The following is a 27,045-nucleotide window of genomic DNA, read 5'->3' as shown; positions in this document are numbered from 1 at the left end:
TGGAACACCAAGGGATAGGATACAAATTACACCTTCCAATTATACCCATGGATGAAAACTTGGTCTATGGAATTGCATGGAAGACCAGCTCACGAATTTGCAAATTTTTTTTTTAATACAGATATGAAACCAAAAGTCTGCAACTAATATCATACTTTCCCTTCGGGAATTTTTTTTTTTTTATAACAACGAAAAATGAATACCACAACAGATTTCTATAGGTGAAGCAATACCACAGTAGAAACAACAAAGCAATACCAGAGCAGTAGTATAGCATAATTGTATGAGCAAAAGAGCAAAAGTATCACCATATATATACCAACATATTATGAGCAGCATATTAGGGTTTTGGGTGGGGAGGTGAGGTGTGTAATGGAGGGTATTATTGGTATTGACTATTGAGTTAAAAAATCATGGGCAAGGTGGTCATTTTGTAGGAGGGAGCTTGGGAGAGGATTGGGAATACCTAGTACCCCGTGGTATTAGTAATCCTATATAAGTGTGGGATTACTAATCTCATGCTCTTCTCAATCTTATCCTTAGTTTGTCAACCAAACAAAGAGTTAGAAACCCCATAGGATTAGCAATCCTATCCCAAGTCCTAACACACTTATCAAACATGGCCACTGTAATTTTTTAAAACGACAATTTCAAGCTAAAAAATAATGTGCTTATTGAAATATAGAAATATGAAATATGGATCTTTTTTGAAAAATCTCATCGAGATCTTTTATACAATGCAAAAAAAAAAAAAATCAAATAATTATTTTTTATTTAATTTATTTTTGAGTTTGAAAATGTGAAATAAGTACTTATTTTTTAAAAAGGTGTCTGGAATGAAGTCTTAGTCTCTTCACACAATTGGTTGGGGTTTGATTATGATGGTTGGTGTCACGCTCTCGATTTTCAACATAAATAATAATACCATTTTAAATACAAATTCTCACAATAGTACATACAATACCCCAAATTACAATATAGTTTTCAAATCTCACAAATCTATCAAATTGATATAGTATTCCAAAATAGAGAAAATAGTACAATGCAGTTTGATTTATGAAGGAAAACAAGTACTTCAAAAAAATAACTTTATCCTGTGATGTCTGCATGCACTTCACACCCTTCAAGACCGTGTCCCTGAAGTGTACCTGAAAATGATAGGTTGAGCTACACAAGCCCAGTAGAAAAATCTATACTCAAGCTTTATGAAAATGCGATAAAGTATGCACAAAGAATGAAAGATTTTGATAAGTGAACATGAGAAACATGAGTTTATCACAATGGAAGACAGACTACTGCCAAGGAGTTCCAAACAACTTGTAAGTAATCCCAACAGTTCACATGTCATGTAGAAACATTATTAAACTCATATCAATCAAACGTACTCACAATGGTTCGCAACCATTTCGACACTTCTCATGATCTCAGACACTCTGCATTTCCACCTCTTGCGTTGCAGTCAACATCACCCATTATTTGGGTTTCTGCATTACCACCCATTGCATTGCAGTCACATCCTCATTCCAATTCTCAATTACAGCCACGTGAATCCCAATAATTATACAACTCCAACAAATACTTCTCTAATCTCATGACACAATTGGCTTTGTTTGGTTTAAGTTTTATAAAGTTATTTTTGAGAGTTGAGTGGTAATGAGTGGAGAGAGATAGAGAGAGAAAGAGAGAGAAATTTATTGAAAACTGTGCCGAGAGTTAAAAGTTACTCCCAAAGTTGGGAATCAAGCGGAGTGAATAAAACATGTCAATCAAACCGACTTATAGGTCAAACACGCATCGACAAACACATTTCAATGTATTCCAAACGATCAATTATAACAGACATCGACTGATAAATGAGTACACGCCTTTTTCTCTTAATATATCACAATATCGTACCAACACCATAGCGACTCTACAACATACTACCCGCTAATCTTGATACTTAGATCTCATGGAACGAGCACCAAAAGAGTTTGAAGGATAAGTGAATCACGAGGACATGCATTACTATGCTACCACTCGGATCACTAGAAAAGCTCATGTCTACCAACTATATTTCCCACAACATACCACATAGCTTTCGGTACTCCTAAACAACCTTACATCACGTATTCCGTTTACAACAACACTAAGATAACACTTGACGGGTATCGAAGGAATTTGAATGACCAACGAATCATAGAAACTCGAGTAATCAAGCTTAGAGATAGTTTAACGACGTTTAAAAGGTGTTAGAAGTGATCGGGAATCAAAAACAGATGAACGAGAATTCAACAGACCAAAACTGTCCCAGAGAGCAGTCAATGTTCGACAATTCATAAAAAATTCCATACTCAATATTTTTCAATGATTCTAATGCCCAAAGATCACTAACTTACCAATATTTAAAACCCATAAGGACCCATAACCAATAGCGTCGTTTAACCATTACAAACGATGAAAAACGCAGCTCTATTCGCTGTCCGGATTTCCATATTTCAGCTCAATCTTCTATAAATCAAGTTCTTAATACTTTTAAACGATTCTAGTCCCAAAAGTTGGGCGATTGAACGAAGCTTAAAAGGTATGAAGGAACCCTAGTCAAATCTGCACTCCAAGGATGGTTAAACAGGCATTCACTAAAGCAATACGAATCTGTCACGCATTAACGTGACAGATTGACACACCTCCACTCAAATGATCATAACTTTCGGTGTACTAAGATTTTTAAGGAGATTCCTGGTGGCAATACAAAGCTGACTTCAAGACCTCAAAATCGATATAAAGTTTGCTTGAATCGGACATCAGACGAGAAAGTTACAGCCATTTGAAGTTGGGCGAAAACTCAGAACAGCAGAACACGAGACAGATTGCAGACCAGTTTTCTAAGAATCACCATAAATTCAATTCCCAACTGTTTCGGGTGATTCTTGCGGCATTAAAACGAGCTTTAAGTCTACTCTATTTCACATGAAGGAACCAAATTCAATTTCAAGCTTAAGAAGTCAAAAAACTCCAAAAACTGAGACCCTATTCTGCAGATTTTCGAGATTGAAAGAGACAGCCTCACACAATGAAACAAGGCACGATCTAGGTACATAAACATTATATAAACGTATAACAAGAGTAAGAAATCCCTACCTTATGGGTTTTGAGCAAAACCCGACCCTTTGACCAAGTCAATTGAGCTCTCACGCAGTCCAATCATGATTTTTCTTGGATATTCGGAAAGCCCGTGCTCCGAATAGCAACTTTAATTCTTGGACTTCGTCCGGAATCACGCTCTAAGGTGTTGAAATCGAAGAGAGGGTGAGTTTTCGGATGGAGAGAAGAGAGAGAGACTGCCGAGAGTGAGAAAGAGAGAGAATGAGAAATATTTCTCCTCCTGGAGAAATAATAGAGGTGGGGGAGTAATCCCCTACTTCTCACACCACACACTCACACGTGCACCATTCGCTCAATTACCCTTCTATCCTTCCATGAATACGCCACACCAAATATCCGCACTGTCTATTTCGGCGGGCCCTACATTTACAAGAGCGTAAAAAAAATTCGGCCTCAAAATCACGGGTCTCTACAGTCAGGATGCAAGAGCGTAATCTTTGTCGAAACTTCAAGACCCCGTTCGTTTTTAGATTTTAGATTTGAATTTGTAGATAGGGTTAAAGGGATCTGATTTTCACGCTCCAAAAAAGACCGGAGGCGCTCCAAACTTGTCTCCTTCTGCCATTCAAAATAATCTGCTGCATTTGCAGGTCAAAACCAAATCAAGAACCATTTTGCACATGATTGTGTAGGACCCACTTAGATGTCCCGCACAAATGATCCGAACCGTTCAAAAATTATAAAATAATTGTTTAATTGATCTTGAAAATTATATAGTAAAATAAACGATCCAATCTGAACCGTTCGAGATTATTTTAGAGTTTAGGATCCTGAATTCTGAATGAAAAATGGAACAATTAGATCAATTACTTAAAAAAATCCAATTGTGCTAAATTTTTTCAAGATAAATCAAAAAATTATTTTATAATTTTTGAACGGTTTAGATCGTTTGTGCGAGACTTCTAAGTGGATCTCACACAATCATCAACAAAAATGGTTCTTGATTTGGTTTTGGCCTGCAAATGCAACAGCTAGATTATTTTGAAGAGAGTCTCTGTTCGCACCCCCTGACACACCCCTCCCCTCCGTACCCCACCACCTTTCCTCCCTTGCCCCTCCTCTTCCCCTCAATTTTGTCTTTTTTTTTTACTTATACTAGTTTTTTTTTTTACTTTAAAAGACTTTAATTACTGTTTCCTTTTCTTTTCTTTTTTTACTTTTACTAGTTTTTTTTTTGTTTTACCTTTAAAAGACTTTAATTATTGTTTTTGTCTTTTTTTTTTACTTATGCTAGTTTTTTTTTACTTTAAAAATACTTTAATTACTATTCCCTTTTTTTTTTTTTACTTTTACTAGTTTTTTTTTTTACTTTTAAAAGACTTTAATTATTGTTTTAGTTTTTTTTAAAATTTTACTAGTTTTTTTTGTTTTACTTTTAAAAGACTTCTTACTATAATTTTAATTAATAAATGAATAATTAAAATATAACTTGTACTAATTTTAATTAATAAATGAATAACTTGTACTAATTTTAATTAATAAATGAATATTAAAATATAACTTCTACTAATTTCGTTGAAGAGTGAAAATAAATAAGTGGTTATAGTTGAAGATAAAACGATAAAAGAAAATCTGAATAAATGGTTAGAAATAAAATAGATAAAAGATATAAATAAATACAAAATTAATAAATTCAACAACATAAAAGAATTATAAAATTAAAAAAAATTACTCACGTATATAATACTAGTACTTGCTCATACCTACGGCACTACGTACGGGCAATTTTGTAATATATTTTTATTTTTTTATGCCAACACCAAAAGCCAAGCAGTGGAAAAAAAAACCGATGACATTTTGTAATATATTTGTAAGAGTGTTGGTGTTTTCTTAAAAGAGTTGAAGAGCACACATCAGTCATTGGATGAAATGAATTTCAGCCTTCTTTCAACTTATGTTTGTTTGGTCCTCACACCCTTGTGTTTTATTAGGTAGATTAAAAAAAACATATAAAGAGTAAAATATATAAATAAAAAGGCCTAAATGAATAGATAAATGAATAATTAATTAAATAACGTAAATGGATTAAGAAATTAAATAAAAAAGAAAACTATGTAAAAAAAATAAGTGTTCCAATTTTGAATTCTTTTGAATCGGTGCGAAGATCTTGTTTTTCTTATCATTTAATCTTAAATGGTCGTAATGAATTTTTGGCTCTAAGGCCTTTCAACGAGCACCCTAAGAGATACCTGAAACTAAATAAAGAGCCTTAGGGTGCTCGTTAAAAGGCCTTAAAGTCAAAAATTCATTATGATCATTGAAGATAAAATGATAAAAAAAAATAAGATCTTTGCACCGATTCAACCGGATTGTAAATTGGAACACTTAAATAATATTAAATAAATAAAAATGAAAAAAGGACTATAAAGATTATTAATAACAAAGAAATATGAGAAAATGGGAAGTTGTATTTCTGGGGGTATTTTCGGAAAGGGGGGAGTGGGGCCGGGGGGTGTGTGTGTAGGGGGGGTGCGAGAAGAGAATTACTATTTTGAATGGTAGACGGAGACAAGTTTGGAGCGAGCGCGGAAATCAAATCCCCTGTAGATAATAAGTGTAAAGAGAAATAGAATAATATATTAAAAATAGGGATAATGATTGAAGAGGGATAGAGAGAAAAATGAGAGTAATGATTGAAGAAAAATAGTATAATGATTAAAATCCAAAATCCCAAACCCTTAAACGAACGGGGTTCAAGTTTCGGTGAGATGGTTTGCCTTTGATTGAATCGAAGAGGAGATTAGTTTAGGTGAATATAAGCTAGACCGAACACCGTCGAGAAAAATAGGATATTTACTCCTTTCTATTGAGAAAGAACGTACATTGTGGCCTTACAATATTACATCTATCATAGAGTCCCATGGAGTTTTAAAGAGAGAGATAACAAGTGGGTTTCGGTTGTACACTCACCCGAACACAAATCTGGTTCAAACATCATAACCCACGTTCTCAAGCATAAGAGAAGCATCCACCACCCAACCAAAGTCAGTCCCGAGGTCCCCCACCGCCGCTGTCGCCGTCTTCTTCGTTTTACCGAAACTGTCCGGAATTCATTTTTCGCTTTTCGACCAAATTTAAGCTAGAATAATCGCTTCTCTACTTTCTCCTAAGTATAAAATAATCCCTATATGTTGAGTTTAAGAAGTATTAACGGTTGAAATCGGGCTACGGATCAAAACTGTGGAATCCAAATGATACTTTGTTTTTCTTTGAAAAGTCACTGTAGTATGCACGAAGGCATTGGGAAATGTTGGACTGTTATTTCACATAGACCCCTGTGCTATTTTAGTTTTTAGATTTGACCCTAAGCTATGGCTAAACGTATTTCTACCAGTAGTGTTTATAACATTAATGGTTGCATGCTATGTTGATCTAATTGATATGTTTTACTTGGCCTAATTGGGTTGCCTTCTTTACTGCATCTATGATGGAATGATTCATGATTTAGGTGTTAATTTTACGTGCGAACATGAAACCAACGAGGACACCTGCACTTCATAAATAAATATAGTTAGTTAGTAAGCTAAAACTAAAATTAGAGATCCAATAATATAATCAAGTTAGAATAGTAATTTATTAAGTGAACTTCCAAAAAAATATATTACGTTGTATACTAGAAATAAACTAATGTTCGCAAACATTTAAAAAGGGTATATTGAAAAGAATCAACTAGAAAATTTTATTATTTGCGTAAAACAAATACCTCACAAGTTAATGGTCAACTAGTTTGGTTAAAATAGTAAAAGAAACTATAAAACTTCAATAATCTAGAATCTGGAAGTATGAATTAAGAAATCAACATTTGTATTACTTAAAATAGCCAGTAAATAAGAAACTACATTATAACCCAAGGTTAGTGAAACTATTAGGGCACCACTGTTGTAAACCAATGGATCGGTAAAACTAAAAATTTTGCTAAATGATAACAAAATAGTAAGGAGTAACATATTACTAAGAAGTTAAAATATTGGAGGCCTCAAAGACTAGAAAATTGAACTAACAAACAAAGAAAAAAAAAGATTAATTCAAAGTACTTGAATTTACTAAGTCAGTAGCGTGTACTTACAATTATAATAGTTGGTCTAATAAAATCAATAAATGAACATACGTTTTTTTTGGGGTAAATGATGCATTTTATAGCCAACCAAGCAAAAACTCAGGGGAGGAAAACTCCATTACAATCAAACTTTACAAAGAAAGTCTACAACAAACTACTAAACTTCAAAACCCCTAAGGGACAGAATTCCCCAACATTTTAGAAGAGATTTGCCAAAGAGTACAAATACTTTGGTTCTCAACTGTGTTAGAGATATTCCTCCAAGTACAAATTCTAAGCCCCAGATTATCTTGAATGCAGGCCAAGATTTCATTAGGACTCTTAGAGCCCCCACCAAACACTCGAGAGTTCCTTTCGAGCCAAATAAAGTACACCCCAGCGGCAAAAGCTAGCTTGAATGTAAGAGCCCGAAAAGCTGTCCCTTTACTGAAATTGAGAGCCCAGTCTAGTTCATCCTCCCATTTACTAGTTGGCCTATGAATCTGAAACTTGTTAAGAATAGATTCCCAAATTTGCCTAGAAAATGGCAGTCAACAATTATTAACTCCAAAAGGTCTCTTACGTGTTTAATTATTTGCACTTATCAATTGTTATATTGTTGTCTCACTGAAATATATCATGTTTGAGCTATTGTTGATCGTATCATGTTGTACGTGCTAGAATGGACTTAGATTCTTGGGTGGTTATGAGTAGTGGCTCACATAGAAGATGTTTAAGTAAAGGATAAAATGGTAAAGTTGATTGAGGATGTTGGGTGCCGGTAAAAGACCCTGGTATGATACAGTACCTTTAGTTGAGTTGGAGAACGGTAAAGGACTCTGGGTACAGGATTTGGGATACAGTAAATGATCCTAAATGCGGTACAGTACCCAATGTCTGTGTGAAGGACGGTAAAGGACTTTGGGTACAGTATTTTGGGAAACAGTAAAGAATCCCTGAATAGGGTATAGTACTAGTGTGTAGATTAGAGGTATGGTAAAGCATCCAGTGTGTAAAGTTGAGAGACGGTAAAGAATTCTGACAATGAGATAGTGCGATCCCTAATGATGAGTTGTCACGGTGAGCTGTTCCTTTATTATGGTTGTAGGTGAATCCAGATTGAGTACATCATTTGGTAGTATTCGCTTAGAACCCTGGTGTAGGACAGATAAAGGGAAAGTTATTCCATGAGATGGTCAAAATTGGTGGATGTGGGAGGAAAGGATCTTGTGGAGAAGATCTTTAGATTTCATGTACGTTGATAGATAGAAAAGAAAAAGACGATGTGCTATTATTCTGTACCTTCTGTGTAATATCAATTGTTATATTATGGAACTGTTATCTGTAAAGTAAGGGGTTAGTAGGGTTGAAATTATCTACTGAGTTTCAAAACTTATTATAGTGCCGTTGGGCGCTGGTGTTTCATGCCAAGTAATCAGGAGACCGAAGAACAGAATCCTTTTCAAGATGATCAGTATCAGGGTGAAGACCTCCCAGCTGAGGAATGGGAGTTTGTCGAGCCTTGGTTGTCTTACCCTTAGAAGCTCTGTTAATTTGACATACTTTTAATTAAATTTTCATAAGTGTTATCACATTTGTCAAACTCTATTTCATTTTGTTAGTTTGTAAGACAATTAAGTAGGTTTGAATTTGGTATTTGAGGTTCCCGCTGCTAAACTCTGTTTAATAAAATTTTATTTCTTATATATCAGTTTTATGAATTATTAAATCAATTGAAAATGATTTAATTAACGTGTCCAAAAAATCAAGGCATTACAGGCACTTTCAGTGTTTAGGATTTTAGACACTTTCATAGGGTTTTAGTGTTTCGTTAATTAGAGGAGATCTTGTGGGAATTACTTTCTATTTTCTAGACTTAGAGGTAAAATGCCTCATTATAATTGATGCAAGTTGTCAACTTAACTAATTACTACTCCCTCCATTCCAAAATGACTGTCATGTTCGGTCTTCAATGCAAATTTTAAATTGTTAATATCTTTCAATCTATAATGAATTTTACGTGCAATATGAATTTTATATGATAGATCTCAATTAGTTCTATTATACAAAAAATTTATACAAATTTATGATAGATCTCAATTAGTTTTATTATACAAAAATTTTAAAATCTTTAAAAACATTGTAGATTGAAAGATATTAACAATTTAAAATTTGCATCGGAGACCGAACATGACAATCATTTTGGAACGGAGAGAGTATATTAATTTCATTTAATAAGAGTATCTAAATTACAATCAAGATTCATTGTTTACTTTTCCATACTTCTTTATAAAAGAATGCATTACTACAATAATTTTTCTCATAGGTGGACAATATTATATATGTGACATTGAAATCAAACGGCCGTACACCTTTCATACTTTACTAGATAATAAAAGTGTAAGAGCCTAATATGGATATGAAGAATGATTATTTTTAAGGGATTTTTTTTTGGTTAGACAATCAGGTGTGCTCGATCAGCTTTTTAGTACCTCAACTAAATCTCTTCCTGATCCGATTTCGGACAGTTTCGGGAGTTGGGAATTTACAAGAAATTATTTTCTTGCAGCCTGACCCTAAGAATCAAAATTTTGTAAATTGCGTGGCAATCAAATCCACCCAAAAATTGTTGTGAAGAGTATAGTATTAGTGCATACGTGGCACCCCGTTTCCGCTAACCAAAGGTCTACAACTTTTTTATTTTGTCCTTATTTAAAATTTTCGCGTTTATAAGTTTTTCGTCAGTCTTTTATGTATTATTGGTTCGTCTCGACGAAAGGAATAAGAAAAGTAAAAAATTATGACGTTTACATAAGCATTTTTGGAAACATCCAAGGAAAATCCAAGAAACTGACTTTTTGGGTTATTCTTAGATATTTTCCAAAATGTTTGTGTAAAAGTCATAATTTTTTATTTTTCTGATTTATCTCGTCAAGCAAAACTAATAATACATAAAAGTTTGGCGCAAAATTAACCAACGCAAAAAAAAAAAATTGAATTAAGACAAAACCAAAAAAATTATGGTCTACAACTTTTTGGTTAGCAGAAACAAAACCTAATATCTCACCTCCTAGCGGAAATGGATTTTATTGGTCAATGGTGTATCAAAAGTCACAACAACTGAATAGGTGAAAGAATGTAGGTTTCGTTTTTTCCTTGGTTTTTGAAAAGGAAGTTTAGTTTGTTCTGTTTTTTGAAGAGCTTGTTGACCAGAAGCATTTTTTGTGCTTCTTTCAGACAAATTTCCCATTTGTCAGCAATGAGAACTTCATAACATGAGGGACGCACTTGCAATTTTACAAAATAGTGGTGTTGTTAAATTGGCAAAGTGCAGCAGCGTATCATAGTCAGGGACTCATGGTTATTATGTTGGAAAATATTTAGGGAAAATGATGGCTCAGGACATGTTTTGATAATTAATACCTGCCAAGGACATGCTGAGAATATTTATTAATACTGAAAATGTTCTTGATGGGTATTAATATCAAAACACGTCCTTAGCCGTCATTTTCCCAAATATTTATGATATAATATTTTATTTCGGGTGTGAATGTGCATGACGCTATTTAGAGTTGTGCATTTTTGGTGGCACATGTTCACCATAGACAGACGCTTCCTTTATGAACAAATGTGTCCCTTCCTCCTTGGTGACTATACAAACTAATCACCGGTTGGTCTACAAATATTGTGTCCCTCATTCTCAGAATAGTCACTGGTTGGTCTATAGATATTATGTCCCTCATTCAATCTTAGTCAATTCAAAAAGGTTGATGTTCTAATATTTTCATTGAGTCGGAGATTTATCATTTGAGAGAGTAAAAATACAAGTTTGGTGACAGACCCATCGAATGTAGTGTTGTTTTTGGGGAGATAGACGTCCATGTAAACCATAAGCACCATAGCGGAGATGAATCTGTCTTATTAAGTTGATCACCACTTTGATTCCATTGATTTTTCAAGTTTTGAGTTATGATTTTATTGCATTTTAATTTTATTAGTTCATCACAAAAAGTAAACGCATATTTTCTAACATATTAAACATTCACTTAGCTCTCAATTTTTTTTTCCTGATGATGTCGATTTCGGTAAATTAGCTCTAGAAGCACATAGTTTTTTTGTTTTTTGGTGACTTTTTTCGAGTGAACTGGAAGCAGAAAATCGCGAGGAAGGGCACGAACCACAGACTACTCATAAAATGGTATACTGGACTTGGGCCCCGTTTCGCTAAGGCAAACAAGTACTTATTTTTTGAATTAAGGTCCCGTTTGATAACAGTGATAGATGGGTGAGATTCGTAAGAAGATGAGATTATGATTGAGATTGGTATGAGAAGTGATTAGTAATGAGAATGTTTGTTTAAAATGGGATTAGATTATGAGATTGGATTGATAGAAGAGATTGGTAATGAGCAAGGGTTGGGACTAGACTATCTATACCATCTCCCCAGGGTATCCCTAATCCCCCCATTTTGGGGGATTCGTAATCCCACCGAATTAGCAATCCACACCAACTTTGTGAAACCAAATAAAGAACTAGAAAATCCATCACCTTCATAATCCAATCCCATCCCCCAAAACTTTTATCAAACGGGGCCTAAAGGTTATGTAATATGAGAGAATAACCGGTCTCGTAAAATGAGAAATAAATACTTAAAAATTAAGAATCTTAGCGGAACGGGGAATCCCCAATTCCGTGCTGCAATGAGATTTTACATACAAAATGAGTATACAGAAAAAGAATACAGAGGACTTCCTTAAGTAACATAGGACTTCCTCAGTGTAACACATTAGATACATGGATAAAAGAATTCTTGAATCTGCCATGTGTTAGAGGTGAACTGTGCTTTCATTCGCGGAACCTCAGTCTTCGAGCCTGAGTTTTTATACCTTCTAGGAAGATGGCCAAGCGCGTTTCCGATATTCTCCGAGCGCCCACATTGGAAATATATTCCTGTATTGTGCATAATGTAGCATGCAGTTCTTCATGTAGACACCGGTAATTTCCTGAACAAAAAGAACAAAGAAAAGAAAAGATGAGATAAGAAGTTTTGCATGACACAAACTCTGGTATCGTATTCACATTCTATCTTGGCATGCAAAAGTGTGTAACTACCTGTTGAGGGAAATCACCATCGGCCATTTGCGCGTTTATTAAAATCTTCGCTGCTTTATGTAATGGTGTCAAATCTCTTTGAGCCTGGAAATATGAAGATATTAGTAATAAAGAAGATGCAAAAATTCTCACAATACTTCTGATCTGGAACTTATTTTCTTACTACGTGTGAACAAGCAATTCAAAACTTAAGATGTCGAGACTAACTTGTCCGCCATAAAGAAGTCCCAGCATGGCCCATGATGTTTGTACCAGATTCGTTCGATTCCCTTCCAACGGTTGGTATTTCTGTTTGACATAAACATTAAACATGAGCGAGCAATTTTTATCAAGAATCGTGCACCATATCATTGGTCACTAAAGAATAAAAACAAATACGCAAATATTTTATTTTTGCTTTACATTAGAGCCAAGGATATCATCAGATCCATAATAAACGTAGTGTTGGAGTTACCATAGATGGGCATGATTCAAGGCTTTCACCCCAACCCCCTTCTTCGTTTTGTGTTGAAAGCAAAAATCCAACAGCTCTACGGACTGCTTCACTGTTGTTGTACGTCTTTCCTACCAAAGCCAACCCCCCAAGAACGAAAAATGTGCCATAGATGAAACAAATTCCCCAGTATCCATACCTGCCAACAGGGTCGTACATATTTGAGTCGTTCACCTATTTGTTCCCAAAGTAATTCTATTTGCACACATGAGTCCAAAAGAAAGCAGTTAAAACTCACCAAGAACCATCAGGCCATTGTTTCTCTTCTAGAAAACGAATTGCTTTTGCCACTGAGGTTTCTATTTCTTTCTCTCTATGGCCTGGGTGCAAGCGTTTGAATGTCACAAGAGCTTGGATTATCGAAGCAGTGCACTCAACATGCCTAAGAAGGAGCATATCGTTAGTTATATGGACCAGCCATTGTTCATAAACTATATGACAAAGATTAAAAAAAAAGGTTTAAGTTCTTACTCTTTCTCGACCACAATGTCGGCAAAGAGTTCTGAAGGATTCAAATCCTGAGAAGTTTAAAACGTTGTAAAAAGGATTAGACAAACCATCTCATTGTTTCATCAGTGTGTCACAATGTAAAAGTGAACAAAGAAAGAAAAGACATGGCTTGTTTTAGAACTTCTTTAGTAAGAACGAGTGTTAAAGGAGGCTTGTGCGACAATAACTCTTTGTACAACCAAAAAATTACCTGTAAATATGGTTGTGGAACTGGGGGCTCCCATATTGCAAACCCACCACTTTCAGGGCTCTACGCAGAGAGAGAAGTTAGATAATTCAGTTAGTTATGAATTACCATTTACCAAGTTGTAAAGTAAGCTTATGAATAGCGATGAATAATATGATCTATGTAGTACCTGTAAGTAAAGCAACACATTCACAGCATCATACAATCGCTCGACATCAGCTTTTTCTCCAGCAATTTCAGAAGGCATTTGAGAAAGTAAGAGTAGACACTGCATGCAAAAGAAAATTTTTGGTTACGGCGAACCATGAATTTCTCAATTGCTTCAAATATGTGCTGATGAATACAGATGTAGATTACCTTAAGTGATTCCGCTGTGCAATCCGAAACCACCCAACCTTGGTCTTGATCAGAGAAAGTCCACGATCCTTTAGTAAAGTGCCGATACATACTCTTGAAATCCCCAGCTGGATTTTCTTTGACCTTCAATTTAACAGTATAAAAAGCTAAATGAAATTTCACTAAACTTATCCATGCATATATAATTGGGTGTTTGTGTTTGTATGTACACAGACATGCATGATGCATCAGAGGGTAGAAAAGAACCTGTGATTCTTTGATGTAAAAATGTGCTTTCTTTAGTGAATCGCCGTATTCATCTACCATATTGCTGGCAATAAGTGCTTGAGTTGCTAAAGCGCAATCCCATATTTGACTGCCAAAACTCTGCAATGAAACCACCGGATTAATTGACAACTTAGCCTTAAACGGAACATTGAGCTTACATTTTATGCGACAATCTGTAAATGAAGTGATGAAACCAGAATTGAGGTTGTCATAACAAAAACTAACCTGCATTTTCATTCCATCTTCGGCCAGCCACAAGTAATCCGGAACTCTAGCAAGATGGTACTTGAACTCATCACCGTTTGGGTCCTCTGCCCAGCAACACATCATGTGCAAACTCTGCAATAGGAATAATTTCACATCCATTTTGTACTGTATTTCAAATGGATTCACAATCAAGTTCTCTAGTTTAGGCTACTTAATTACCTTTTCTACACATCCTATTGTAATATATCTACTACTTTCTGCTCCATAACGCATGTACTTAATCGCTTTTTGCGTAGCTCTCTCTCTAATCTTGTTGAAGGGCCAACGGGTTATAATTGGCTCGCTCAAGTAATGAAGACCATCCCAAAGCAAGTCTTGTACATAGGTATGAGGGTAGTAGAGATCCTCCTGCATTACAGATAAACATGTTGGAATTGTAATTTCCTCACTCGTACATGAATCATAAGACAGAAAGGATCAACAATAGATTTTACCAACCTTACAACAGTCATGCCGCGCTTTGTTCCAGCAGATTTCCTCATACGACTTGGTGTGAATCTCTTGTCTCAATGACTTGACTAGATCAGTGATCGGCCCGTGATATTTCTTCCCATACAAATACGACATGGGCATGTAAGTCGTGCGACAATAGCACCACATTTTCGCTAATTACAGAAATATAGGTTGATCAGATCAGGCTACATAATATTACTGTAAAAACACATTATCGGAAAACGCAACTCTCATGAATTTTAATTTCTCACAGAAGAGTAAGTAAACCAACTTTTGGCTACCTGGATGGTAAGGCAAAAAGGAAGGAAAAAGCCAGAACTCTGGAGGCAAAGGATTGCAGCCTGCCCATTCATACACACCTAGCACCTGCAAACGAGGGATTCAAAACAATCCATCAATTTTATCTCAAGGAGAGGGAATATAATTCCACAATTTCCTTAAGTTTGAAAGAAAGTTGAATCATACTGAAAGATAGGTCTTTCCCCACGAAGGAATTCCAGTTGCACCACCATTGTCAAGTATCCACTTCCGGGCTTTGGTCATTGCTCCGTTTTCTCCATCATCGGGCCCTTCTCCTAGCAATCTCAATGCAACATAGCTAAGTGCCGAACCGATCATGGCGCTGTGGCCTTCTATATAGAATCCCCATCCCCCATCGTCGTTCTGCATAGTAAACATTGTTGCTGCCATAGCTTAGATACACACATTGGATGTACTAGCGCGGATTTTCTATGTCATAGATTCATGGGAATAGAACTTACTTGATGAAGATAAATATAGCGAATCAACTCCTTTTTGTGCTCGGCTGTCAGAATCGTATTGATTGCCCCACTAATGTATAGGATGATTATCTGCACAAAATTCGTAACACTCCTAATTGGGTCAACAGATACACTCGGATGCCATGAAATCAAGGGAGAGAAAACCATCCTAAGGATATTCAGTAACCAAAGAAGGTGTTTTTTGACTGGAAATGGTATCTATCAATAATGGGGAGCAAAGACTTCTAAGTTCTTCCTAAATTTCTGGTCCGGTAATTTTTTTCAGTATTTTTTCTTTAGCTTTTGGTCGTATATTTTGGGATCAATCATTTATCTTGATCTTGATGAGAAAAATCGGAAAAGTATAAAAATGTAGATCGAAGTTGAAAAAAGTTCGTATAAAACGAAACTAAGACGTACAAAAACACATTTTTTATCCTTGGTGAATTTATTTTTTGTCATAATTTTTTACTTTCTACACTACTCTCGTCGAGACGAATGACTAAGCGAGCATTTTCGCTAAACTAAAGGAACTAAATAGATTAAAAGCACATGTTTTTCACGGATTTCTACGCATTTCATTCTATTCACGTATATCAACTAAAATACAATTTAGCGGAAGCAACATGATATTGTCATTAGCCTCTAATCTAATAATATAGCAGAAATGCATTCTAACTCAAAAATATAACTTTAAAAAAAAAACAAAAATATCAAAAGAATACATACATATATATATATATATATATATATGGAGAGAGAGAGAGAGAGAGAGAGAGGGGCTTACTAGGGGAGGTGTGAAAAACATGGGACCGGCATTTTCAGCAGGCCAGTGGCCATCACTTGACTGGATTGCTCGATTTAATCGAATAGCTTTCCTCAAAGCAGTTGTCACAGCTTCATACTTCACTTCTTCTGTCTCCCCCAATCTCACTGCTGGTATACTCAAATCGATATTCTTGTTTTCCTTTTTCAGCTGTAAACAAAATTGCACTACTTTTAATATGGTCTATCAAGGGAAATGGGTGATTAATTTTTGAGAAACAAAATAACAATTGGTGAATGCAATGCTTAATTGGGTGTTTAGGCCTAAAAGTTCCTTTTGGAGGATTATCATTGGCGTTATTCACAAATTTTTTAGTTCGGTCCATCTGTTTTTTTTATTCATCCTGTTGAGATAAATTAATAATCTCAAAATATTGCACGCAATACTAGCAAAAGGAAAAAAAAAATTGAATAAAGACAAAAAAAAATCCTAACCAAACGGATGTGAGAAAAAAAATATTCTTTTCTTTCACTTTACTTTCTATCATTTTTACTTTCTATTTTATTTTTCTCGATAATCAAACAGACCCGTGAAGATTATTAGACCAGAAAACCATTATTTTCTCACTTTCTTTAAGGGACAAAAAAATGCAAGGGCAAAGTCCACCTTGCTTCCTTCCTGTGGTTTGGGCCATGTGCAGATACACCTTTTATAGTTTAAAAGTGTGCACATAACACCTTGTGGTTTGTAAAATGTACAAACACACCCCCTACCGTCATGTTTTTCGTCTATATCATAGGAAAATACCCTTTTGCCACATGGTGTTATGTGGACACTTTTAAACACAAGGGTGTATGAGCACATAACTCAAACCACGGAGGGTCAAAGTGAACTTTGCCCATAATACAACTTATATTGATAAAAAAAAGTCAAATACAAGTTGGAGTTTGTTATAGTTACCTGCATCCGCATCAAAAGATCAGCACAGGGTAAGGCTCGGGTTCGGTCCTTTTTAAAGTTGTCCTTGTACTCCTGTCGAGCTTGTTCAACTACTTCGCACTCTTCCGGTGTCCCTGCATCAGGGTCGAATTCCCAAATTTGTCTACCAACGTAATTGTTGGTGCTAAACAAATATGGTCCCTTGCCTTCAGCAATCTTTAGCTTCCACATTTTCCTTAGTAACTACACAGATGCTTTGCTATATATCTCTGCATTCATTCATAAGCTCACAATTATTAGTACACCATGTTTGTGTCGATCGGTTCTTCTATTTGATGCATTTGAAAATTGAAAATGCCGAAGAAAAAAAAAATTAAAAAACCCCTAAAATCTATAAGCCTTAAATAGGAGTAACACTATTTTGGAAAGCTTTTTTCCAGGTTTTTTTTTTAAGCTTCTTTCTTTGTTTTTTTTTTTTTTTTCCGGCTTGTTTGTGCTTGCAGCTTGGCCTTTGGGCGATGTTTTGGGACAGAATACCGTTTGGACTCGCTAAACGGTTTTGTTTTATTTTGCTATGCGAAACACGTGGATTAACATCAGGTTTTTTTTTCACAAAAACATTAGCCATTTTTGCAAGCCCAAACAAACTGGATAGCAAAAACGCGGTTGAATGCCACCCAGTTATGTACATTATCGTGAAAAAAAAAAAAAACAATTTGGATTGCTCGAGAAGATGACAGGAGAGAGAGTACTACTAGCCAAACTGCAGTATTTTACTACTACTATATGAGAGAGAGAGGGCAGGTACCTGAATTAAGGAAGAAGATAGTATACAGGAGTAAGAATTTGGATTGCTCAAGAAGATGAGAGGAGAAAAGTTGAGGAGCTTCAAATGCCTGAGATAGATATATGTGTGGCCTTGGTATTTATACCAACTATAAGTAGTAGTACTTGAATGAAAACGTGCACAGGGTGGTCAAAGACGAAGAGGGATGGGGCTTTCCATTAAAGAAAGAAAAAAGGTCAGAGAGAGAGAGAGAGCACTAGTAGTACGTATGAGCGCGTTTCGACTACTACGCACTACTAGTAATAAATTGTGAATGTAGCAGCCGGCCTATTTTGACTAGGTATGTATGAAAAGCAACAAGAAATATTGTAACTCATCCTTGACCCAAATGTAAGCTCCATGTCGGAGGCTAAAGAATAATAATGAAAGACTACAGACCGGCCTAGTTTTTGCATTTGTTAATTTTGTGGCAAATTTTTTTGAATTGTTGGTTCGTCTCGATGAGAGAAAACGGGAAATTTAAAAGTTATGACTTTTTTTTACCCAAATTTTTTGAAGATATCAAAAAAAATTTAGCATTTGTAGCTCAGCTTTTTGGGCTAAAAGTCATACATTTTGGATCTTTCCAAAAAAAATGGGTGTAAGTCATAAGTTTTTACTTTTTCGATTCCTCTCGTCGGGACAAATCAATAATTCACAAAAATTTTGAGGAAAAACTAATTGCGAATAAGTTTTTTTTTTTGGTCAAATAGAATACCTTGAACCCCAAACGTGCCCCTCATGGGGCTTGAATCTCCGCCTCCACTGAGGAGGCCACTTCCCCGCAATGGCTAACACCATCAGAACAAGATGGGTTTGGAAACAAATGCAAAAAAATTTGAATAAGAACAAAACAGATAAAATACTCATCTATGGAGTAATATAAAAGGGGGAGCATGATTTTGGTGTTTTCCAAAATTGAGAGTGTGTAAACTTTTGTGCCTCCCAAAATTAACCCTAAGGAAACTGAACAACTGTTAGAAACAATAACCACCCAAGGTCAAAAATGTCCATGACTCACCGCTTCACCCAAGTCCACGTTCACAATCCAACTAAATGCCTAGAGGATAATGTCAAAATGATATCGAAGGATGAAAAAAAAAAAAAAACCTGCTGTATCAAAGGGTGAAAAAAATTGACATCACACTTCGCAAGTGACCTTAAAAAATATTGAGTCATTTTGGTCAGGGATGGAGCCAATAGAAGCAGTCGCCCCTGTAAGAAGAAAAAGAAACACTACTATTATATATTAAAAAAAATCCTATAAAAGTATATAGGCTCGCCCCTGTGTAAAATTTTGAAAAAATATATATATAATTGTAACCTTTGAACTACGATGATATCAATATTAATTACTAAAGGCTAAGGGCTAAAATATAACAAAAAATAAAACTATAGGGTTAATATTATGAATATTCAAGTAATAAACTCCAACTTTCGTTAGATGTGTTTAGTGTTTTACAGTTTCATTTCTTTTTGTCCTAAATTCTCAATGGCACACCAAATCCCCTCTCTCTCTCTCTCTCTTGGCACAAACATCCCCAATTGTTAAGACTTCAAAGAAAATTTCTAGAAAATAGAGACAGAGGAGAAGAGATTTTAAAAACCCTAAGTAATTTTGGTGAAATTTAAGTTGTAAGTATGTTTTTCCTCAATTGTTGTTCTAGACTTCTCCTAATTCTTTATTTTTTGACTGGTAAAATTAAGTAACATGAAGCCCATGTACCGAATTCGTCCAGTTGTAATAAATGAAAAAAAAAGATGAACAATAAAGAAAAACAAGACACATACATCAAGATCGATCACATTAGTTAAACCGAATTATGTATTTATATTATTTTGAGTTTTAATGTATTTACGTGATTATGCATGTGTATTTATATTTTTTTCTCACATGCACGATCGCCCCTGCATGGTGAAATTCCTGCCTCCATCCCTGATTATAGTGCACACCCAATCAACTTTAGAATCCTGTATTCCTCTCTCTCTCTCTCTCTCTCTCTCCCTCCCTCTCCGAGCGTGTGTTTTTGTAACAATTGAAGGTTTGCCCCCTCTCTCTTGGTGAAATGAAGAACAATGGAAGTTTTCCATGCCAACCATTTATAACTACCACAAATGAAATCCATTTCTTAACCGATGAAACCATTTTGAACTTTGCGTTTTTTAATTAGTTTTTGGATCCCTGTTTCTCAATTCCATGTGTGATCCCAGGTTTGATCTACCCAGTCAACAACAATTAAAAACTACTACGTACGGTGGAATTCTTTCCCTCCAGAGTTTAAATAGTTTTTCCGTGCCTTCAATTCAAGTTGAACACACATTTCGTGAGCACAACCGTTAGCGAAAAAGTAGGAAGGGTCGTCATACTTTGTGTGCTTTTCACACTTCTTTTGCTTTTGACCTTTTCCGGTTAAAGCATAAAGCATAAATGTAAAAGGCCGACACATTAGTGAGAGAGGAGTGGTCGGTAGTAGTGTAAGTACGATAGCATTGTTGTTGCGCCTCTTGCGTTAAAAACACATTCGGTGCTTTCTATCAGAGCAACCAGTGTACGACGATGTACCGTCCCTCGCCATCGTCCCTTCGAATCTGGAGCTCGAGTTTGGAGCTATCACATGCCACACTTTTGTTTGTCGATTTGCTTGTGTATGTGTAATGTAAAAGCAGAGACTTTTTGAGGAAACGGGAAAAAACAGAGACTTGTTGATAGCTATCAACGCGGTTATTATTTTTGAGAATTTTTGTTGCCATTTCTCAAAAATAGTAAGAGAAATGACAACTACTACTCCACACCCACAAACTCAAAAGTTTCTCAAATATGCCAAATGCCATTTTATTTGTCAAATTTGAGAAAATACATGGCAACTGTGTCATTTTTAATTGAGAGCGGGACACAAATGAGAATGGCAAAATGGCAAACACCAGTGTTGATGCTCTAACTAATTGGATTCCCTAAAAATGAACAAATAAATTGAGACGGGGTGGATGATTTTTAAGCAACAAATAAAATCTTAATGCCTATTCTATCTCAAGCTCGAGTAGCGGTGCTCTAGAGTAGCGGTGGACAGGTGGTAGTGGTCGATTGAAGGGCAAATTACCCAAATGGTACTTGTAGTTTGATTTTTATGTCACTTTGATCCAAACTCTTTCAATTGACTCGATTTTAATCCTGCAATTCGATTTCACGCCAACTTAGAACAAAAGATAACTTCCGTTAGCTCTCATTAACGGAACCCACTAGACAAATTACACTTGACCCCTTATAGCTTGAGCTTGGTGCGAGTTGACCCATTGTCAATTAAAAACTACCACATAATCCCATATAATTTACTCCATGTACTAAAGTGTACCATTACATCTGTTAATCATAAATGTACAAAAATCATATTACCCTTTTTATATTATTCTTTTTATCTTTCCTCTCTTGTACGTATGTAAACACATACGGTTAATGTATAACTTTATAACATATAGATGAAGATACTAATTGAAATTTTCATCAACATAACTAAATCACAAATTATCATAATTCTTTTTTTGTTTTTTTTTCTTTTGTTAATTTTGAGACGTTTTTTAGATTATTTATTCATTTTAACAAGAGTGAAAAAAATAAAAATTATGACCAAAACCATTAAAAAAATTCGCTAAAGCAAAAAATAATTCAACATGGAGAGTTTATTTCTAAAAGGGTTTGTATCGCACCAAATTAGGGTTTGTATTGTACCCTTTCATATCCAAGGCCCATCTTTGCAATATTATGACCTAGACATGCCATGATGACGAGGTCCACGAGGAGCTGTAAATTTCATTTTCTACACTATTTTTCTTTTCAAAATTTTGTTTTTTAATGATTCCGAATTATGACCGCTGCCAACTTCCTCACATTGTCTATTCTTGAAAGACCTGATGCCAGTCCACGAACGGCCCACGATCAATATACATAAATACTAACGTAGACTCAAAAGCAGCAGATTTAAACTCCCCCATTGTGCTCCACTCAATGCACCGCCTCCCACCAAATCATCTTCAAATTTTAAACTCACACAAAAACCTTCTAGCCGTTAAGCAAGCTCGCTCGCCTGAAGAGGGACAATTCCCTATCCTCTCTCCCTATCCAATTTTAAACTCAACTCAAAACCAAAGCATTCCTTCTCTTTTTTTGTTTTTCGTTTTTTTTTTTTCCCCTTTTTTGGATCAAGATTTCCTTCTCTAAACCTCCCTAGTCCCTTGCATAGCCACGTCAGATTTTGTCAACAAAAGTGAGAGAAAGACTATGAAGGGGAAGCCACTGAAGAAATTGAAGTCCATTAAGCCAATTGGGTACTTAAAACCAGACCGAGTTCTTCAAGTTTATGCATCAGATGGATTCTTGGAGAATTACTTTCCCACGAAATCCAATTCGAAAGTCGAAACTGACACGATTCGCAAAGAAGAGGATGCAAACAAGGTCAATCAGAGCGCTGTTACGTTGCAAGAACCCGAGATTATTGATGTTTCAGAGCTGATGAGAGATCTTGAATCTGAAGAAACGGAAATGGATGATGAAATCTACGACAAAGAGAACATCAGGCCCGGAACAGAGGTGAAAAACCCAAGTGTTGATCCGATAGAGATGTCAAGAAAATTAGAAGCCATTAAGGAATTCGAGGAATTACGTAATGGGGATTCCAAGAACATCCCTTTATCGGACATTAATGTCGAAAATTTCAGCCGGACTTGAATTCCTGCAGCCTTTTCGATCCGAACCTCCCCGCGGCATTTGGCAGCGACGGAGGTTAAGGCCCAAGAAGCTGAGAGAAGAGCCAGAATGAGGGAAACTAATCCCGAAAACATCAAGGAAGAAGACGAAGAAAATCATCCGTTTAAAGCCCATAAAATCGAAGAAAACAGAGATTCTCTGTTAGATATTCAAGAAAACAGAGATCCTCTGTTGGAATTGGAAGAAAATAGAGATCCCCTGTAAGATTTCGAAGAAAGATGTCTTCCGGGCGGAACCGATTCAGTAGTTCTCTACACGACAGGGCTCTGAGGGATCCAAAAGACATTCGAAGACTGCAACAGCATCAAATTCTTACTCGACAGCTTTCGGGTAATGTATTCAGAAAGGGACATTTCGATGCACTCTGTTTTCAGGGAAGAGCTATGGATGACTCTGGGGGGTAAAATAGTCCCACCAAGGCTGTTCATCAAAGGGAGGTACATTGGTAGGGCTGAAGTAGTATTGACTTTGCATGAGCAAGGGAAGCTCACTCTTCGAGGGTGTCCCGGTAGACTGGTCTGAAGGCCTGTGAACAGATTCCGGTTTGCGGTGTGTTCCAACTGCAATGGGAGCCATAAGGTGGTTTCCGGGGATGCCGCCGCGTCGTCGGAAGATTGCCCCGAGTGTAATGAGAATGGGTTGATCATATACCCCCTTTGTTGCTAAATTGGTCATCCTTTTTAACCTAACAGGATCTAGCATTTTTGTTTTGTTTTTAGGTACATAATACAATCTACTATGGATCGTACATGGACAGCAGTTACACACATACAAGTTAACAACCGGTAGGAGGGTAATAAGGGAAGGTGAAGCCATTCCTATTCCCGTCAACCAACCCAAACCCTTGATCTTAAGAAGACCATCGATATTAACAATGTCAAATCTAGTGAAACGAAACGTTGATAAACGCCCTCAAGCTTCCTTCCTTTCTAGGTAACCAAATTTGGAAGGGATATCCTTTCAAGGGAATTGCAGCAAATGCTTAAATTCACCCCATGCCTTATCTTTACTGCAAAAGAAACCTTACAGTAGCAGAAAGGGAGGACGAAGGAAAGAAAAGAGAAGAATCACGTCTACTCGATGTACATGAACTCCTAAAAGATGAGATCACCGGATGATAACAAGTGCAGAATTCGGCGGCCAAACCTGATCAGCTTCACCGTGGTTTCTGCTTTTCTATAACGTCCCCAGAGCAAAGATGCATATGTTCCAAAAGACAACAGTTTCTTGAATTAAGGTTAAGTTTTCCTATGTCCAGCATCTGCCAAGCAGCATCTAAGCTAACTCCCTCTGCTGCAGAGCTTGACCTGAAATCTTTTTCAACGTCTCCACTGGAGGAATAAGCTACACGAATTTTCAACCTCTCTAGTTCTTTCTTCAGAGGCTGATATCGACCTGTAGAAAAATATATCAACCATAACTACAAGGGAAGTTTTGATAATTAATACCCGCCAAGGACATTTTCAGTATTAACAAATGTTCTTAGCTTGTCCTTGGAGGGTATTAATTATCAAAACACGTCTTGGGCCGTCATTTTCCCTAACTATACAAAGGTGAACCTAAAGAGAGAAGGTACTTATAGACCTGTTAAATGCAGAAAGATGGCAGTGATCATATATTGAGTACTTTTGTCTCCATTCAATTATATTGGTTTCAAACAGATTTTCTATTCCAAAAGAAGCACCTTACATCGTAAGTACGAGTAAAATATAAGAGTCTCCTTGCCTTCATATTTCAGTATTTTATCCCGGGCCAAAACCCTCCAAACAATTGGGCAAGAATTGTACTTCTATGTTACTTTACACTTCTGCCATGATTGATAACTTAGCTATTGCTACTTTTTCTACCTAGTGTTTCATTCTTTGCATCTTGGAACTTCAAAACTTTGGGGATGATTACCTAATGGTTTTAGGAGAAGCATATGGTACAAAACCAAAAGAAATTGGCCACAAAAATTTGGTTACCAAAAAAAGATGTAACTAATACCAAAAAAATGTGCAAGTATTTTGGGGTTTACCACACACCCCTCTACGTTATTTCACCAAAAAACGCAACTCATACGACAAAAATGCATAACTAATGAACCAAAAAATATGCATACCATTATACCATATGCGACAAATATGCGTGCCATGCAGGAAAAATATGTGAACTATGCTTACCATGCACTCCAAAGGTACAACCATGCATAACTAACCAAAAATTGCGTAACATCTACCAAAATTACGTAACACATATCAAAAAATTGCGTAACATATTTATGGTACACCTAGGTGTACCATAGCTTTCTCCATGGTTTTAACTGGAAAAAAAATAATGCAATTTCAAAGAGAATGGAGTGACTTTTTTGAGACAATAATGGAGTGACTTTTTGACCTTCCCGAAAAGCTCTAGGGTAACAAAAATGGCCATCTCTGTTCAAGAAATGATCAACAGGAGGGGACAAACATAACTTACCATCCACAATCACTTTTTCCTTCTTAAGTCTGGCCATCTGCTGCTTTAATTTACCATTCTCCATTGACAAAGCAGCACGTTGCTGAAGAAGAGAAGCAACGTGAACAGCTAACTCTGACTCTAAAGTCTGCATCATGAGAAATTCAAACTGTTCTGTCAGAAAACTAAAACTAGTCTCTGCTGGAGCAAAATGATAAGACTGAACAATACAGCAGCAGCTGCAGCACTCTCTGATGAAATTAAGCACAGCAGTATATGGTTCTCATGGTTTTTTTTTTTTTTTGGTAAGTAATTTCATTTCACCAAAAACATGGCAACTACAAAAACAACGGGCATCCCCTTGAACATCAATACAAGGAACAACAAGACTATACAACATCAGCAGTAAATGGTTCTCATGTTGCATCACCACAATCAGATTTAATGCAGGGGAGCTGGCAATCAGATCCAAAGGGGGAAAAGGCTACACTATGAAGACTTTTATACGATCTGTCGTATTCACCAGGATAACAAGAAAAGCAAAGGCTTAAATTTTTTCTACGAATGTCTTCATTTACTCTATTTGCATTATTTATTTACTTTAATTAACAAGAAAAGCAAGGGGTATCCTTCATATCTGTCACACCCCAAAATGAAAAGTGACCGACCGTGAACCATGAGGCTAATCCATGGAACACGCAGCCTAAATAAATCAAAGTAACATCGCTTTTTTATTATTAATCAAATCAAAAGCCAAATGTGTCTCAATCAAAAACATGGGGTACAACCATCCCACGAGCCAACCAATATCCAGTGGTCCAACAGTAAAAATAAAAGAATTTGTTATTTGACAATTGTTTTCAATGCGGAAGCGATTTATTAAAATAAAATTTGAATGAGACACCCTAAGGAGGTCAACAAAAGAAATCCCCGAGATGTCGCCAGAGTCCTTGCATAACTCTCTAACTTGCCTGAAAGAGAAGTTGGAATAAATCCGTAAGCTAACAAGCTCAATGAATAGCAAGTATGTATATTAAATAAAGTTGAAAAAAGAGATTAAAATAATTTACCATTAAACATAATTTGGCATACGAGGTGTCCAACAGAATAATAAATTAATCAATAAAGTATTGAGCAATAAATATTCTTGGTGGTGATCACAACATTAACTTCATCAACAATGGGGAACCACAATCAAACAGTACCATGGCCAAAATAAACCTCATCAAAATTGGATCCAATATCGAACTTAGAGTCACCAGGGTTGGCAGCCTGTGGTACTTTTCCCTAAGACGACCCGGCGAAAGAAAGCCGTTGAGCATTAGGGTCATTGGCTTAACACCAATCTTTTCCCCAATGGCCAGGGTCACCAACACGAGAAGGAATAATTTCCCTGGACTTCCGAAATAAATGTTCCCATTAATATCCACCAACTTCTCACCAAAAAGAATATTATCAATTGATCTCAGAAAATTCATCACATGCCAATTTATAGAACAACTTATAAACAGTTTTGAGTCTTTGAATAACATTCATATAAATTTCTGAGGGAAATACTTTTAAGGGACACAGGGAACTTTCGAAAATTCGTAACATACTTAACTACTCACCTGGGCCAAAAAGTAGTGCTACTCGAACCACGCAAAACGAGCCGAACCTGAACAAAGCATCATATGGCAATATTATCACTAACTGTATCGAGTATAATATTATCTACGGCAGTTTAAAGCTA

At 36.0% G+C, this 27,045-nt stretch overlaps 3 protein-coding genes across 8 annotated transcripts in view; 1 reads left to right on the top strand and 2 right to left on the bottom strand.

The window, feature by feature from the left end:
- The window catches only part of LOC131321037 (dammarenediol II synthase-like), a 132,703-nt gene that overhangs the window by 59,532 nt on the left and 46,126 nt on the right, over nt 1–27,045 (bottom strand). Inside the window, exons 1-19 of one of the 3 annotated variants that reach the window (XM_058352051.1) lie at nt 18,101–18,191; nt 17,314–17,561; nt 16,375–16,563; nt 15,588–15,677; nt 15,292–15,489; nt 15,108–15,192; nt 14,812–14,978; nt 14,533–14,721; nt 14,332–14,445; nt 14,086–14,205; nt 13,840–13,962; nt 13,652–13,750; nt 13,486–13,545; nt 13,257–13,303; nt 13,024–13,167; nt 12,747–12,924; nt 12,500–12,580; nt 12,293–12,376; nt 11,813–12,183 (exon numbers count right to left, since the gene is read on the bottom strand). The exons of 1 other annotated variant lie outside the window; for it this stretch is intronic. In XM_058352051.1, coding sequence (XP_058208034.1) covers nt 12,070–12,183; nt 12,293–12,376; nt 12,500–12,580; nt 12,747–12,924; nt 13,024–13,167; nt 13,257–13,303; nt 13,486–13,545; nt 13,652–13,750; nt 13,840–13,962; nt 14,086–14,205; nt 14,332–14,445; nt 14,533–14,721; nt 14,812–14,978; nt 15,108–15,192; nt 15,292–15,489; nt 15,588–15,677; nt 16,375–16,563; nt 17,314–17,523 — 2,292 coding nt within the window. In that variant the 5' untranslated portion in view covers nt 17,524–17,561; nt 18,101–18,191 and the 3' untranslated portion in view covers nt 11,813–12,069. Of the gene's footprint in view, nt 1–11,812; nt 12,184–12,292; nt 12,377–12,499; nt 12,581–12,746; nt 12,925–13,023; nt 13,168–13,256; nt 13,304–13,485; nt 13,546–13,651; nt 13,751–13,839; nt 13,963–14,085; nt 14,206–14,331; nt 14,446–14,532; nt 14,722–14,811; nt 14,979–15,107; nt 15,193–15,291; nt 15,490–15,587; nt 15,678–16,374; nt 16,564–17,313; nt 17,562–18,100; nt 18,192–27,045 lie in introns of those variants that run through there. One more of the 3 variants, XM_058352052.1, reaches the window with a different exon arrangement.
- LOC131321045 (uncharacterized) lies at nt 22,214–23,642 on the top strand. The gene has a single exon (XM_058352069.1). The coding sequence runs from the start codon at nt 22,392–22,394 to the stop codon at nt 22,836–22,838; it is 447 nt and encodes a 148-aa protein (XP_058208052.1). The 5' UTR covers nt 22,214–22,391; the 3' UTR covers nt 22,839–23,642.
- The window catches only part of LOC131321042 (uncharacterized), a 59,953-nt gene continuing 56,635 nt past the window's right edge, over nt 23,728–27,045 (bottom strand). For all 4 annotated transcript variants that reach the window (XM_058352066.1, XM_058352065.1, XM_058352064.1 and 1 more), the window contains exons 4-5: nt 25,335–25,461; nt 23,728–24,272 (exon numbers count right to left, since the gene is read on the bottom strand). In XM_058352066.1, coding sequence (XP_058208049.1) covers nt 24,034–24,272; nt 25,335–25,461 — 366 coding nt within the window. In that variant the 3' untranslated portion in view covers nt 23,728–24,033. The remainder of the gene's footprint in view (nt 24,273–25,334; nt 25,462–27,045) is intronic.

The sequence above is a fragment of the Rhododendron vialii genome, chromosome 3a, assembly GCF_030253575.1.
Source record: "Rhododendron vialii isolate Sample 1 chromosome 3a, ASM3025357v1".
In the NCBI taxonomy this organism is placed as follows: domain Eukaryota; kingdom Viridiplantae; phylum Streptophyta; class Magnoliopsida; order Ericales; family Ericaceae; genus Rhododendron; species Rhododendron vialii.
This window is presented reverse-complemented; position numbering and strand designations above follow the sequence as displayed.